Source organism: Salmo salar, chromosome ssa21, assembly GCF_905237065.1.
Source record: "Salmo salar chromosome ssa21, Ssal_v3.1, whole genome shotgun sequence".
Classification (NCBI taxonomy): domain Eukaryota; kingdom Metazoa; phylum Chordata; class Actinopteri; order Salmoniformes; family Salmonidae; genus Salmo; species Salmo salar.
In genome coordinates this window covers 41,730,531-41,746,895 of record NC_059462.1, presented here as the reverse complement: position 1 = coordinate 41,746,895, position 16,365 = coordinate 41,730,531, and the positions used below count along the sequence as shown (strand labels likewise).

At 46.4% G+C, this 16,365-nt stretch overlaps 1 protein-coding gene across 3 annotated transcripts in view; it reads left to right on the top strand.

Moving 5' to 3' along the window:
- Positions 1–16,365, top strand: part of LOC106582337 (integrin beta-5) — a 100,720-nt gene that overhangs the window by 71,184 nt on the left and 13,171 nt on the right. For all 3 annotated transcript variants that reach the window (XM_014165325.2, XM_045704805.1, XM_014165323.2), the window contains one exon: positions 8,558–8,780. In XM_014165325.2, coding sequence (XP_014020800.1) covers positions 8,558–8,780 — 223 coding nt within the window. The remainder of the gene's footprint in view (positions 1–8,557; positions 8,781–16,365) is intronic.

Genomic DNA, 16,365 nt, shown 5'->3' with positions numbered 1-16,365 from the left:
TTTCTACCCGTCTAATGTCCATTGCTCGTGTTTCTTGGCCCAAGCAAGTCTCTTCTTCTTATTGGTGTCCTTTAGTAGTGGTTTCTTTGCAGCAATTCGACCATGAAGACCTGATTCACGCAGTCTCCTCTGAAAAGTTGATGTTGAGATGTGTCTGTTACTGTCATAGATATCATGCTAACCAACTTGCCCTCTAAATACACCTCTGCTGTTTTCAACCAAGATCTCAGCGATCACTGCCTCATTGCCTGCATCCGTAATGGGTCAGCAGTCAAACGACCTCCACTCATCACTGTCAAACGCTCCCTGAAACACTTCAGCGAGCAGGCGTTTCTAATCGACCTGGCCCGGGTATCCTGGAAGGATATTGACCTCATCTCTTCAGTAGAGGATGCCTGGTTATTTAAAAAAAATGCCTTCCTCACCATCTTAAATAAGCATGCCCCATTCAAGAAATGTAGAACCAGGAACAGGTATAGCCCTTGGTTCTCTCCAGACCTGACTGCCCTTAACCAACACAAAAACATCCTGAGGCGTTCTGCATTAGCATCGAACAGCCTCCGTGATATGCAACTTTTCAGGGAAGTTAGAAACCAATATACACAGGCAGTTAGAAAAGCCAAGGCTAGCTTTTTCAAGTAAAAATTTGCTTCCTGCAACACAAACTCAAAATAGTTCTGGGACACTGTAAAGTCCTTGGAGAATAAGAGCTCCTCCTCCCAGCTGCCCACTGCACTGAGGATAGGAAACTCTGTCACCACCGATAAATCCACTATAATTGAGAATTTCAATAAGCATTTTTCTACGGCTGGCCATGCTTTCCACCTGGCTACCCCTACCCTGGTCAACAGTACTGCACCCCCACAGCAACTCGCCCAAGCCTTCCCCATTTCTCCTTCTCCCAAATCCAGTCAGCTGATGTTCTGAAAGAGCTGCAAAATCTGGACCCCAACAAATCAGCCGGGCTAGACAATCTGGACCCTTTCTTTCTAAAATTATCTGCCGAAATTGTTGCAACCCCTATTACTAGCCTGTTCAACCTCTCTTTTGTGTCATCTGAGATTCCCAAAGATTGGAAAGCAGCTGCAGTCATCCCCCTCTTCAAAGGGGGGGACACTCTTGACCCAAACTGCTACAGACCTATAGCTATCCTACCCTGCCTCTCTAAAGTCTTCGAAAGCCAAGTCAACAAACAGATTACCGACCATTTCGAATCCCACCGCACCTTCTCCGCTATGCAATCTGGTTTCAGAGCTGGTCATGGGTGCACCTCAGCCATGCTCAAGGTCCTAAACGATATCTTAACCGCCATCGATAAGAAACAATACTGTGCAGCCATATTCATTGACCTGGCCAAGGCTTTCGACTCTGTCAATCACCACATCCTCATCGGCAGACTCAACAGCCTTGGTTTCTCAAATGATTGCCTCGCCTGGTTCACCAACAATTTCTCTGATAGGTTTTAGTATGTTAAATCGGAGGGCCTGTTGTCCGGGCCTCAGGCAGTCTCTATGGGGGTGCCACAGGGTTCAATTCTTGGGCCGACTCTTTTCTCTGTATACATCAATGATGTCGCTCTTGCTGCTGGTGATTCTCTGATCCACCTCTACGCAGACGGCACCATTCTGTATACTTCTCGCCCTTCTTTGGACACTGTGTTAACTACCCTCCAGACGAGCTTCAATGCCATACAACTCTCCTTCCGTGGCCTCCAACTGCTCTTAAAATGAAATGCATGCTCTTAAACTGATCGCTGCCTGCACCTACCCGCCCGTCCAGCATCATTACTCTGGATGGTTTTGACTTAGAATATGTGGACAATTACAAATACCTAGGTGTCTGGTTAGACTGTAAACTCTCCTTCCAGACTCACATCAAACATCTCCAGTCCAAAGTTAAATCTAGAATTGGCTTCCTATTTCGCAACAAAGCATCCTTCACTCATGCTGCCAAACATACCCTCGTAAAACTGACCATCCTACCGATTCTCGACTTCGGCGATGTCATTTACAAAATAGCCTCCAATACCCTACTCAATAAATTGGATGCAGTCTATCACAGTGCCATCCGTTTTGTCACCAAAGCCCCATATACTACCCACCACTGCGACCTGTACGCCCCTTTATGGCTGGCCCTCGCTTCATACTCGTCGCCAAACCCACTGGCTCCAGGTCATCTACAAGACCCTGCTAGGTAAAGTTCCCCCTTATCTCAGCTCGCTGGTCACCATAGCAGCACCCACCTGTAGCACACGCTCCAGCAGGTATATCTCTCTGGTCACCCCCAAAGCCAATTCCTCCTTTGGCTGCCTCTCCTTCCAGTTCTCTGCTGCCAATGACTGGAACGAACTACAAAAATCTCTGAAACTGGAAACACTTATCTCCCTCACTAGCTTTAAGCACCAGCTGTCAGAGCAGCTCACAGATTACTGCACCTGTACATTGCCCATCTATAATTTAGCCCAAACAACTACCTCTTCCCCTACTGTATTTATTTATTTATTTATTTATTTTGCTCCTTTGCACCCCATTATTTCTATTTCTACTTTGCACTATCTTCCACTGCAAATCTACCATTCCAGTGTTTTACTTGCTATATTGTATTTACTTTGCCAGCATGGCCTTTTTTGCCTTTACCTCCCTTATCTCACCTCATTTGCTGACTTTGTGTATAGACTTATTTTTCTACTATATTATTGACTGTATGTTTGTTTTACTCCATGTGTAACTCTGTGTTGTTGTATGTGTCAAACTGCTTGCTTTATCTTGGCCAGGTCGCAATTGTAAATGGGAACTTGTTATCAACTTGCCTACCTGGTTAAATAAAGGTGAAATAAAATAAATAAAACTTGAACTCTGTAAAGCATTTAATTGGGCTGCAATTTCTGAGGCTGGTTACTCTAATGAACTTATCCTCTCCAGCACAGGTAACTCTGGCTCTTCCTTTCCTGTGGCGGTCCTCATGAGAGCCAGTTTCATCATAGCGCTTGATGGTTTTTGCGACTGCACTTGAAGAATCGTTAAAAGTTTTTGACATTTTCCAGGTTGACTGACCTTCATGTCTTAAAGTAATGATGGACTGTCATTTCTCTTTGCATATTTGAACTGTTCTTGCCATTTGGTAAAATACTTGGTCTTTTATCAAATGGGGCTATCTTCTGTATACCACCCCTACCTTGTCACAACACAACTGATTGGCTCAAACGCATTAAGAAGGATAAAAATTCCACAAATTAACTTTTAACAGGGCACACCTGTTAATTGAAATGCATTCCAGGTGACTACCTCATGAAGCTGGTTGGGAGAATGCCTTGTTGACAGCTTTGCACACTTTTGGCAAAGGGTGGCTGGCTACTTTGAAGAATCTCAAATATAAAATATACTTTGAGTAGTGTAACACTTTTTTGCTTACTACATGATTCCATATGTGTGATTTTATAGTTTTGATGTCTTTACTATTATTCTACAATGTAGAAAATAGTAAAAATAAAGGGACTGGTACTGTACCTACAGTACCCAAGTACATTGTGAGGTAGAGGATTAATGTTCCTCTCTATCTACATTCTGTAGCTAGCTGGTCCTATGATGTACAGTAAATGGTCACAAAGGGACAAGAGTTAGTCTGTGAGCATGAGTCAACCAGTGCTGAAGTCCTCAAGGAAGTCCTCAAATGGTATCAAAGATCCTGATGCTATCAGATGAAGTACTTGATATCCCTGACTGGGGCATTAAATACAGGATTACACAACATTAAACCAGCTCTACTGATCCTCATCTAGACGTTCTGGGAACCACACACACACATTTAATAATGAGCAGCAGAGCAGAGAGCGATGGAAGAAACAGCTGTGATGGCAGCGCGTCAGGACTTGCCTCTTACCGTAGAAGCCGTAACATTGAGACAGCAGTGTGCCAGGTAGACAGTCAAGTGAGCATTACCTCCAAGATTAATCTACTGTAATCTGTCTGTGTCCTAAATGGTACACTATTCCCTTTAAAGTGCGCTACGTTTCTACCATAGACCTGGGTCCAGGTCAAAAGTAGTGCACTATAAAGGGAGATTCAGTCTCTACCTATGAACTTTCCAGAGGTGCAGTGCTCTCTCCTATGGACATGTTCCCAGGCCTCAGCCTCCAGACTCAGGAGGCACCCATACCTCATGATTGTGTGCACACACACACACAGTTTTGTATTGCTATCCTTGTGGGAACCAAATAATTGATTCCCATCCAAAATCCTATTTTCCCTAATCCTAAATCTAAATCTAACCCTTAACCTAACCATTACCCCAATCAACCGTAAGCCTAACCCCTAACCCTAAAACTATACCTAACCCTAACTCCAAACCTAACTTTAACCTCTAACCCCAACCTTAATACTAACTGTAACCCTAAACCTAACCCCTGAGCCCAAAATAGCATTTTTTCACGTGGGACCGGGAAAATGTTCCATGTTTTACTATCCTTGTGAGGACTTATGGTACCCACAAGGATAGTAAAACAAAAACACACACACCCATCATGGTTCTGCTACTGGCCACCACCAGTGACCAACAGTCATTGAGCGCGGCGATGTGACCGTAAACCATAGGAACAATTTAATTTGACCAGACTCAACTATTCCACCTCTTAAAATATGGTCCTTATTAACAACAGTACACGCCCTTTAAACAGGCCCTGGTGTAAATGTCTTCAGTTACTACTCACCCAGGGCAATTTGGGGCAAATATGAATAAAGAAAAGCAAGTTCCACTTACTAGAAACTTCTTACACACATCATACAGTGCCTTCAGAAATTATTCACCCCCTTGACTTTTTCCATATTGTTGTGTTACAGCCTGAATTTAAAATGGACTAAATTGAGATTCTGTGTCACTGGTTTACATACAATACCCCATCATTTCAAAGTGGAATTATGTTGTTGTTTTTTTATATAACAAATTCATTAAAAATGTAAAGCTGAAATGTCTTATGTATTCAACCCCTTTGTTATGGCAAGCCTAAATACATTCAGGAGTAAAAATGTGCTTAACAAGTCACTTAAGTTGCATTCGCTCTGTGTGCAATAATAGTGTTTAACATGATTTTTAAATTACTACCTTATCTCTGCACCCCACACAATTATCTGTAAAGTCCCTCAGTTGAGTAGTGATTTTCAAACACATATTCAACCACAAAGATCAGGGAGGTTTTCCAATGCCTCGCAAAGAAGGGTACCTATTGGTAAATGGGTAAAACAATCAACTAAGCAGACATTGAATATCCCTTTGAGCATGGTGAAGTTATTAATTACACTTTGGATGGTGTATCAATACACCCAGTCACTACAAAGATACAGGCGTCCTTTCTAACTCAGTTGCCGGAGAGGAATAAAACCGATCAGGGATTTCACCATGAGGCCAATGGTGACTTTAAAACAGTTAACGAGTTTATTGGCTGTGATAGGAGAAAACTGAGGATGGATCAACAACATTGTAGTTACTCCGCAATACTAACCTAATTGACAGAGTAAAACGAAGGAAGCCTATACAGAATACAAATATTTCAAAACATTCGGTCTGTTTGCAACAAGGCACTAAGGTAATACTGTAAAAAATGTTGCAAAGCAATTCACTTTTTGTCCTGAATACAAAGTGTTATGTTTGGGGCAAATCCAATACAACACATTACTGAGTAATTTTGAAGCATAGTGGTGGCTGCATCAAGTTATGGGTATGCTTTTAATCGTTAAGAACTGGGGAGTTTTTCAGGATAAAGAAAAAAAAAAACAAAATGAAACTAAGCATAGGAAAAATCCTAGAGGAAAGCCCGGTTGTCTGCTGTCCACCAGATACTGGGAGATTAATTCAACTTTCAGCAGTACAATAACCTTAAACAAAAGGCCACATCTACACTGGAGTTGCTTACCAAGAAGTCAGTGAATGTTCTCGAGTGGCTGAGTTACAGTTTTGACTTAAATCTACTTGAAAATCTGTGGCCAGACCTGAATATGGTTGTCTAACAATGATCAACAACTAATTTGACAGAGCTTGAAGAATTTTGACAAGAATAATGGGAACATTTTGCACAATGCAGTTGTGGAAATCTCTTGAAGACTTACCCAGAAAGACTCACAGCTGTAATCGCTGCCAAATGTGTGTTTCATTTTCAATACATTTGCTACAATTTCTAAAAACATGTTTTCACTTTGTCATTATGGGGTATTGTGTGGAGATGGGTAAGAAAAAAATGATTTTATCCATTTTGAATTCAGGCTGTAACACATCAAATATGGAATAAGTCAAGGGGTATGAATACTTTCTGAAGGCACTGTATATGTTTATGATCAAATTGAAAGGGCTTTACCGACTGTCCTCTTTCATTTTGAAAAGCGAATTTTAGGCTTTGTCTTTTTATTGCTTTTAGGCACATCTTTCCGAGGGGCACTTCAAGCTGGAACTCATTACCCATGATTGAGATGTATGCCCTTAAAACAAAGTATCCTACTCCAATAGACAGCACAAATTAAATGAGTTAGGCGGCCTACATTCTCTGGGCCCTGTCTGTCAGTCTGCATACATCTCTACCAACCCACAACAGAATGGAATCCTTCTATAGATTCTAGAACAACTTTAACAAAATAACCCTAATAGGTGTTCTATAGATGAGGCACCACTCTGTGTGCTAGCAGTGCAGTGCTGTTGTTCTGCTGTAATGTTCAGACTGGTTAGTTTGCCCCCTGTTGTCCCGTCTGTAAAGTTTATTATAAGCCAAATGAGGTAAGGCTCTTCTAATACCTAATCTCAGTGGAATTATCCTGCTATTAGAGGACAGGGAGAACTAGGCTAAAACACATGGATTGCATTAGGAGAGCTTTCTTGGAAGATCAGACTTGGCTTTTTCTCTGTTAGAAAGGGCCTGAGAAAGTTCTGTCTCACGCAATTGAGGCCTATGTCCAAGTGTCCCCTTACTTCCCAGGTCTAAATAGATGAGTATTGCAGGTGGAGATTCTAAAGAACCTTAGAGGTCACTCTGTTCCATAAAGAAGACAGCCTGCTTTTTACTAGAGCTCACAGGGTTGAGGTCTGTAGGAACAGATCCTGGAGCAGATCAGTTCAACCTCCTGTACTCTCCTACAGCAGTAGACTCCCACCTCAGACATTAACCTCCAGCTACCAGCTGTGGTGTGGTGGGGCTCAGTTCAACAGCAGTGCTGTTAGACTTCCTGGTCAGACTAACCCCCCAGGCTAGTGCCTCTGTCCCGAACAGGGCCTCTTTTAAGTTGCTTTATTTCAGATTTGCCAAGTTGATCGTTTTTTTTTTTAATTGCAAGGCCTTTGGTCATCAGATGTAGACTAATTGTGTAACATTGAGGCTTGCCATCTCTTTGCTTCTGTGCTGGTTGTCTTTTGCTTTTTTCAACTGCCTAATATGAATGCTCTCGTTGTGGGGCCTTGTGGGAACAACTGGCTTAAAGTCAGCGTTGAAGCACAGCCGTTAGGACTTAATTACAGCTGTTCTTGTCTGAAGAACCCAGCCTTCCCATCTCACACACACACACATACACACACACTGACTGACACAGGGCCGCTACTAAAACAAGTCAGTGTTTGAACAGGGATTATTTCCACTGTGACATCACACCCTTGGGCTGCCTCTTGGTTGACCTCTGGTCCCTAGCTCCCGATGTCGATAATGTTTGTTCCGTTAAAGGCCCAATGCAGCCATTTTTATATCAATATCAAATCATTTCTGGGTAACAATTAAGTACCTTACTGTGATTGAGTTCCATTCAAATTGGCAAAAAACTTTCTCAAGCAAGAATTTTGCTAGGACTGTCAGGGAGTGTTCTGAGTGTGGAGGGGAAAACTGAAAACTAGCTGTTTTTGGCAGAGAGGTTTGGAACTCTCATTTTTTATTGGTCTTTTACCCAATTTACGCATGGTAATGTCACCATGGAAAGCCGAAACTCCCGTCCATGCAAACTTGCTGATTAGATGGTCCTATGTAGATTGTATTTTCAACCAGCAACTACAATGTCAGGAAATAGCACTGATCAAATGTTTTCACACTTTTACAGTGTTAGTTTCATCAGCTGTTGTACAGTATGATATAAAACGGGGAAAAATGCATTTGGACTCCACTGGGCCTTTTTAAAGACTGTTAGTGTTTCATGGCTTGTTGCCGGCATTAGATGCCCAAGCTCTCCCCCGACTGAAATAACTGTGATCCAGTCTAGTTGTTCATCACTGGAGACACATTTCTGGCCAGAAAACAGCTTTTCACAGATTTTGTGATCAATAACAGATGATGAAGTGTGTGTGATTGGCTGTATTGTCTATAAATGCTTTGTTAATGTTTGGAAATCATTCCTCGCTAGATAATGGCCTATTATAGGAATTTGAACGTGGATGTGTATTTTTTTCAAATCACTTTGTCTCAGAAATGATTTTATCTGTGTTTTTTGTTTTCTTGTGTAAAGCTAATTGGCGCTAACATATTGACTTGTTTTTATACCATTTGAAACTCTGTTTGAAGAACTGTCCTCACAATCTTCCTCATCTGTCCTCTCTTCCTCAGGTCACGGAGAGTGCCACTGTGGAGAGTGTAAGTGCCATGCGGGCTACATCGGGGACAACTGTAACTGTTCCACTGACACCTCATCCTGTGTGTCTGATGACGGGCAGATCTGCAGCGGGCGGGGCAGCTGTGCGTGTGGGCGCTGCCAGTGCACTGAACCAGGGGCCTTCGGGGACACCTGCGAGAAATGCCCCACCTGCCCTGATGCCTGTGGCACCAAGAGGTATGGGACAGGGAGGGAGAGAGGGAAGGGAGAGGGGCAGAGGAGAGGGGGAGAGAGAGAAGGGAGAGAAGGGGAGGGACAGAGAGATGGAGGGAGAGATACGAGGCAAGAAGAGGGAAGGAGAGGGAGAGGGAGGGAGGGAGAGATACGGGGCAAGAAGAGAGGGAAGGAGAGCGAGGGAAGGGAGACATATGGGGCAAGAAGAGAGGGAAGGAGAGAGAGGGGGAGGAAGAGATATGGGGCAAGAAGAGAGAGAGGAGGAGGGAGAGATACGGGGCGGAGAGAGGGAGGGAGAGAGAGAGAGATGGGGCAAGAAGAGAGGGCGAAAGGGAGAGCAGGGTCAGCCATGCCCTAAGTGTCCAGGGGTTTCTAATGTGCACCTGATGGTGATATTTGACTCATCATGATAGGACCCATATCATCGATGACCATGCATTAAGATACAAATAGGATTTAAGACGGATATAACTCACACAAGATTAGTTCTAAATTAGTTCTGTAAAACAAGACACATAATAAATATGTTAAGATCCCTTTCCATTGGTGACCCCCAAAGAAACTAACGGTTCTGACCCAAACTCCTCCTGTATCAGGCTCCGTGTGTATAAGCAGGCTATCCCGGGGATGATGGCCCCAACAGACACGGTCGCCCTGTTTCTAGCTCCAAGCCGACTTAGCATTTATTTATTTATTGTTCAGTGTGTGGCAGACGGCAGGGAGAGGTGAGGGGAGTGGTTATTGAGGGGAGATATCTTGCCGCCTGCTGGCTCCATCCCTAAGCCTTATATGGACTTCCTGCCTCAACGAGGAGAGGCTGTGGTTCATTAAGCCAAGGAAAGCTTGGGGATAAAGGAGTAAGCGACCTGCATAAAGGGGCAGGGAATGGAGAGAAAAACGTGCGTTATGAAGAGTGGGAGAAGAGAGAACAATACCTGTGTGATTATCCGTTGTGACCTGGACTGTCTGATTACCCCTCTTGTTTACTGAACTGGATTCGCTGAGGACCCACGTTTTAGGATTACCCCTGGTGAATGGAACAGACAATGAGAACGGCTTGTGGACTGTGAGGTAATTGGTGAATTCCCCCTTCTTCCCCAGTATACAAAAATCCCTAATAAACTCCCCATTTGCATTCTAGTTGTGCTACTGGTGCATGTTTTGTTATTGAACTTGGTGAATTGGAAACCCCACACCCTTGGGCCTTCTACATATGGTGGAGAATGCGGGCACCCCAAACCAAGCTCAATAACAAAAAGACACGGAGCACAATGGAAGCATTGGTGAAACAGCTGGTGGAGGTGAACATAGCACAGCAGGCTATGCATCGGGAGCTGCTGGAGGAACAGCGTCAGCAGACTGCTCTCCTGCGAGCTGAACTGAGTCAACTGACAGCCGTCCAGGCCAGCATAGCGGCAGGCGAAGAAGTCTCTTGTCCCAAACCCAGTAGGTTTATACTGAAGCTGACAGAGGCTGATGACATCGAGGCTTACCTCAAAGCCTTCGACAGGACGTCGGCTAGGGAGAAATGGCCCCATGAGCAATGGGCCAGCCTGCTAGCACCTTTCCTGTCAGGCGTGGCACAAAAGACCTATCAGGATCTGTCGGTTGACCAGGTGACGCATTACGAGGTGCTGAAAAAGGAAATCCTGCGCCGGTATGGTTACACCCTGATTAGCAGGTCAAAAAGATTCCATGATTGGGCGTATGATCCTACAGCGTCCCCCCCGATTGCAAATGCTTGATCTTATTAGGCTGGCCAAGAGCTGGCTAACTGCTGAACCCCTGACGCTCACGCCCATGGAGAAAGTGGGCGTAGATCAATTTATACACTCTCTTCCATTCGAAGTTAAAAAGTTAGCCAGCCAAGCTAACGTGCAGGGCGCAGATCAGCTGGTGGAACTGGTGTAAGGACAACAGGTGGCTTTGGAGGTCCTGCGCAGAGGACAGCCATGGAAGGCGGACCCTCCACTCGCCCAAAGGAGCGAAAAAGGGAGGAGGACCACACCGGAACCCCGGCTAAGGATAGGGGGACACCCACAGTCAGCTCCCCGAGACGACACCCCTTCCTGAACCTGGACAGCAGGAAATGTGTGTCGCGAGCCGGGACACATCGCCTGGAACTGTTCAAACCGTGATGTCCCGATGCCTTTGGCTTCAGCCAGTGAGGTAGCCAATGGGCGGCCCTGCGGCTTGCTGATGGCATGCTGGCCTAGGGACAGTGGTCCTTCCCCTGTCACCCCGGTAAGAGCCAATGGAAAGGACACCACGGCACTTGTGGACTCTGGGATTATGGTGACGCTGGTCCGACCTGATGTCGCCCAGTCCTCAAACCTGGCGGAGACCGTGGCCATTATGTGCATACACGGTGAGACCAAGGACTACCCTACTACACTCTTCCACCTACAGACCACAAAGGGACAGCACATAGGACCAGTGGGAGTTGTCCCAAACCTGCCTATGCCGGTCCTTATCAGGAGGGATTTCCCGATGTTCCGCCAATTGTGGACCAGTATGTCCGGAGACGTGGGGAACCGAGGGAACCAGAAGGGAGGAGGAAGGCGGAGAGGTGGGAGGGACACCAGGAGGAGGGATGCCCGGATGTGTGGATTCCAGGAAGTGGACCCCCAGGCGTCAACCGACCCCCTCTCGGAGGGGGACTCTGTTGAAGCCAGACTGGAGGGGGAGGTGGCGAGTCTGGACGACATGTTCCCGATTGACCATGAGGTGGCGCCAGACCCCGCGGGCCGGTTTGGCACGACCCAACTGGAGGATCCCTACTTGGCCAGTGCTCTCCAGCAGGTGACCATGGTGGACGGAAAGCCCGTGGAGGGGTAAGTCAAATTACCTACCCCCATTTTTCTATAAAGAAGAAGTTGCTATATAAGGTCGTGAAGAAGAATGACGAATGTATGGAGTTGTTGTTGGTGCCCCATCCCTTTGTACCATCTGTCTTGCATTTGGCGCACTCCCACCTTCTTGGGGCTCACCTAGGGGTGAAGAACACCTTAGACAGGATCAAGGCACGGTTTTACTGACCGGGGGTGAAGAGAGCAGTGGAAGAATACTGCTGCAGTTGCCCGGAGTGCCAGCAGGTGGCGCCAAAACCCACTTTTGCAGTCCCTTAATTCCCCTACCCATTATTTCAGTCCCTTTCAGCAGGATTGCGATGGACCTGGAGGGACCTCTACCAAAGAGCAACCGAGGGCACCAATACATTCTGGTGATTCTGGATTATGCCACCAGCTACCCAGAAGCCATTCCCCTGTGCACCATGGCCACCAAGGGAATCACACATGAGTTGGTCATCCTGTTCTCCCTAGTAGGCATCCCCGACTAGATATTGACTGACCAGGGCACGCCGTTCATGTCGCGAATCATGAAGGATCTATGCAAGCTAATGAAAATATCCCAGTTGCACACCTCAGTGTTTTGCCCACAGACCGATGGGTTGGTGGAAAGGTTTAATCGAACCCTGAAGCAGATGATAAAGAAGGTGATGGAGGCTGACGGAATTAATTGGGACCAGCTGCTACCCTACCTGATGTTCTCGATCCGAGAAGTGCCCCAAGCTTCAACAGGATTCTCTCCCTTCAAACTCCTGTATGGGAGACGACCCCGAGGACTGCTGGACGTGGATAAAGAAGCCTGGGAACAAAAAACGTCTTGGCGGCATACATCGACGATATTGTGGTCCATGGGAGCGAGTGGGAGACACATCGAAACCAGGTGAGCGCGGTACTGCAGGCTTTACGGGAGGCGGGGCTAACAGCGAACCCAAAGAAATGTCGGCTTGGCCTGCAGGAGGCTGAGTACCTGGGGTACACGATCGGGAAGGGATGTGTCAAACCCCAGGTGAAGAAAGTGGAGGCGATTTGGGACTGGCCCCGCCCCTTCACCAAGAAGCAGGTACGCACATTTGGGGGGTTGACTAGTTACTACCGGAAATGTATTCCCCATTTTGCCTACCTAGCTAGCCACCTGACAGATTTGACCAGGAGCCGTCTGCCCACCCAGGTGACATGGACCGAGGAGACAGAGAAAGCCTTCCAGGACCTAAAGGGAGCACTGTGTTCTGGACCTGTGCTGGTGACCCCGGACATCTCCAAACCACTGGTGGTACAGACCGATGCATCCGAAACCGGGATGAATGCCGTCCTATCACAGCTACAAGAAGTTGAGGAACACCCAGTCATGTACATTAGCCAGAAGCTGTTGCCACGGGAACGAAGATATTCCCCTGTGGAGAAAGAATGTCTAGAGATAAAGTGGGCGCTGGAAACGCTGAAGTATTACTTATTGGGACTGCACTTCACCCTTGTAACAGACCATGCACCACTGGTTTGGATGTCACGGAATAAGGACAGGGTCACCCGCTGGTTCCTATCCTTACAGCCCTTTGCTTTCTCTGTCGTCTACAGATTAGGTGCAGCCCATGGAAATGCCGATGCTCTCTCCAGGAGGGATGCTCTAGGGAGCTGGACTGCACCCCTCCCTCCCGGTCGGAGCTGAAGACGGGGGGGTGTGTGGCAGACGGCAGGGAGAGGTGAGGGGAGTGGTTATTGAGGGGAGATATTTTGCAACCCGCTGGCTCAAGCCCCAAGCCTTATATGGACTTCCTGCCCCAACGAGGAGAGGCTGTGGTTCATACAGCCAGGGAGTGCTTGGAGATAAAAGAGCAAACGGCCTGCACAAAGAGGCAGAGAATGGACAGAAAAACATGCGTTATGAAGAGTGGGAGAAGAGAAAACAATATCTGTGTGATTACCCGTTGTGACCTGGACTGTCTGATTACCCCCCTTGTGTACCAGATTGGCTGAGGACCCGAGTTTTAGGATTACCCCTGGAGAATGGAACGGACAATGAGAACGGCTTGTGGACTGTGAGGTAATTGGTGAATTCCCCCTTCTTCCCCAGTATACAAAAATCCCTAATAAACTCCCCATTTGCATTCTAGTTGTGCTACTGGTGCATGTTTTGTTATTGAACTTGGTGACGTGGAAACCCCACACCCTTGAGCCTGCTACAAGTGTTATTTCTTACATTATTTGCTCAGAACGTTTCTTGTATTATCTACAGCCAGAAATAACTTTTGGATATTAGATCGGCGGTTACTCACCAGAAATTCGACTTCCCTGACCTGGATCCTTTGTTTGAACTTCCCGAGGCAACTCTGTTCATCCCGGGAGCGGCACCAAAACGCAGATGCCGAAGAAGATGTAGAAGGAGTGAGGCCCTAGTCAGACTCAGATGGCATACCATCCACCGCTTCCGAGTATATTACTTGCTAATGTTCAGTCCTTGGACAATAAAGTAGACAAGCTCAGGGCAAGGATCTCCTTCCAGAGAGACATCAGGGACTGTAATATACACTGTTTTACGGAATCATGGCTTTCTCTGGATACATTGCCCCCATCAATTCAGCCACCGGATTTCTCCGCCCATCTCGCAGACAGGAAGAAAGAACTCTCCTCGAAAAAGATAGCGGAAGGGTTTGTTTCATGATTAACAACTCATGGTGTGATTGTGGTAATGTATAGGAACTCAAGTTCATTTGTTCTTCCGATCTGGAATATCTCACCATCAGAAGCAGACCGCATTACCACCCGAGATAATTTTCTTCAGTCATCGTCACCGTCGTGCGTATATTCCCCCCAAAGCAGACACCGCTACGGCTTTCAAGGAACTAAACTGGACTATGTGCAAACTGGAAACCACATATCCTGAGGCCGCATTTATTGAAGCTGGGGACTTAAATAGTAGCACAAACTCAAAGGTCTGTGACACTGTAAAGTCCAGGGAGAATGAGAGCACCTCCTCCCAGCTGCCCACTGCACTGTGGCTAGGAAACACTGTCACCACAGATAAATCCACGATAATTGAGAATTTCAATAAGCATTTTTGTACGGCTGGCCATGCTTTCCACCTGGCTACCCCTACCCCGATCAACAGCACTGCGTACCCCCACAGCAACTTGCCAAGCCTCCCCCATTTCTCCCTCACCCAAATCCAGATAGCTGATATTCTGAAAGAGCTGCAAAATCTGGACCCCTACAAATTAGCCGGGCTAGACAATCTGGATCCTCTCTTTCTAAAATTATTCTGCCGAAATTGTTGCAACCCCTATTACTAGCCTGTTCAACCTCTCTTTCGTATCGTCTGAGATCCCCAAAGATTGGATAGCCAAGTTAACAAACAGATCACCGACCATTTTGAATCCCACCGTAACTTCTCCGCTATGCAATCTGGTTCCTGAGCTGGTCATTGGTGCACCTCAGCCACGCTCAAGGTCCTAAACGATATCATAACCGCCATCGATAAAACCATACTGTGCAGCTGTATTCATCAACCTGGCCAAGGCTTTCGACTCTGTCAATCACCACATTCTTATCGGCAGACTCAACAGCCTTTTTTTCTCAAATGACTTCGCCTGGTTCACTAACTACTTCTCAGACAGAGTTCAGTGTGTCAAATCGGAGGGCCTGTTGTCCGGACCTCTGGCAGTCTCTATGGGGGTGCCACAGGGTTCAATTCTCGGGCTGACTCTTTTCTCTGTATACATTAATGATGTCGCTCTTGCTGCTGGTGATTCTCCGATCCACCTCTACGCAGACGACACCATTCTGTATACTTCTGGCCCTTCTTTGGACACTGTGTTAACTACCCTCCAGGCAAGCTTCAATGCCATACAACTCTCCTTCAATGGCCTCCAAATGCTCTTAAATGCAAGTAAAACTAAATGCATGCTCTTCAATCGATCGCTGCCCGCCCGTACCTGCCTGCCCGTCCAGCATCACTACTCTGGACGGTTCTGACTTAGAATATGTGGACAACTACAAATACCTAGGTGTCTGGTTAGACTGTAAACTCTCCTTCCAGACTCACATCAAGCATCTCCAATCCAAAATTAAATCTAGAATCGGCTTCCTATTTCGCAAAAAAGCATCCTTCACTCATGCTGCCAAACATACCCTCGTAAAACTGACTATCCTGCCGATCCTTGACTTCGGCGATGCCATTTACAAAATAGCCTCCAACACGCTAGTCATCAAATTGGATGTAGTCTATCACAGTGCCATCCGTTTTGTCGCCACTGCCCCATATACTACCCACCACTGCGACCTATATGCTCTCGTTGGCTGGCCCTCGCTTCATATTCATCGCGAAACCCACTGGCTCTAGGTCATCTATACGTTTTTGCTAGGTAAAGCCCCACCTTATCTCGGCTCGCTGGTCACCATAACAGCACCCACCCGTAGTATGCGCTCCAGCAGGTATATTTCACTGGTCACCCCCAAAGCCAATTCCTACTTTGGCCGCCTTTCCTTCCAGTCCTCTGCTGCCAATGACTGGAACGAATTGCAAAAATCACTGAAGCTGGAGACTCATATCTCCCTCACTAGCTTTAAGCACCAGCTGTCAGAGCAGCTCACAGATCACTGCACCTGTACATAGCCCATCTGTAAATAGCCCATCCAACTACCTCATCCCCATATTGTTATTTCTTTTATATATATATTTTTTTTTGCTCCTTTGCACCCCAGTATCTCAACTTGAACATACATCTTCTGCACATCTCACTCCAGTG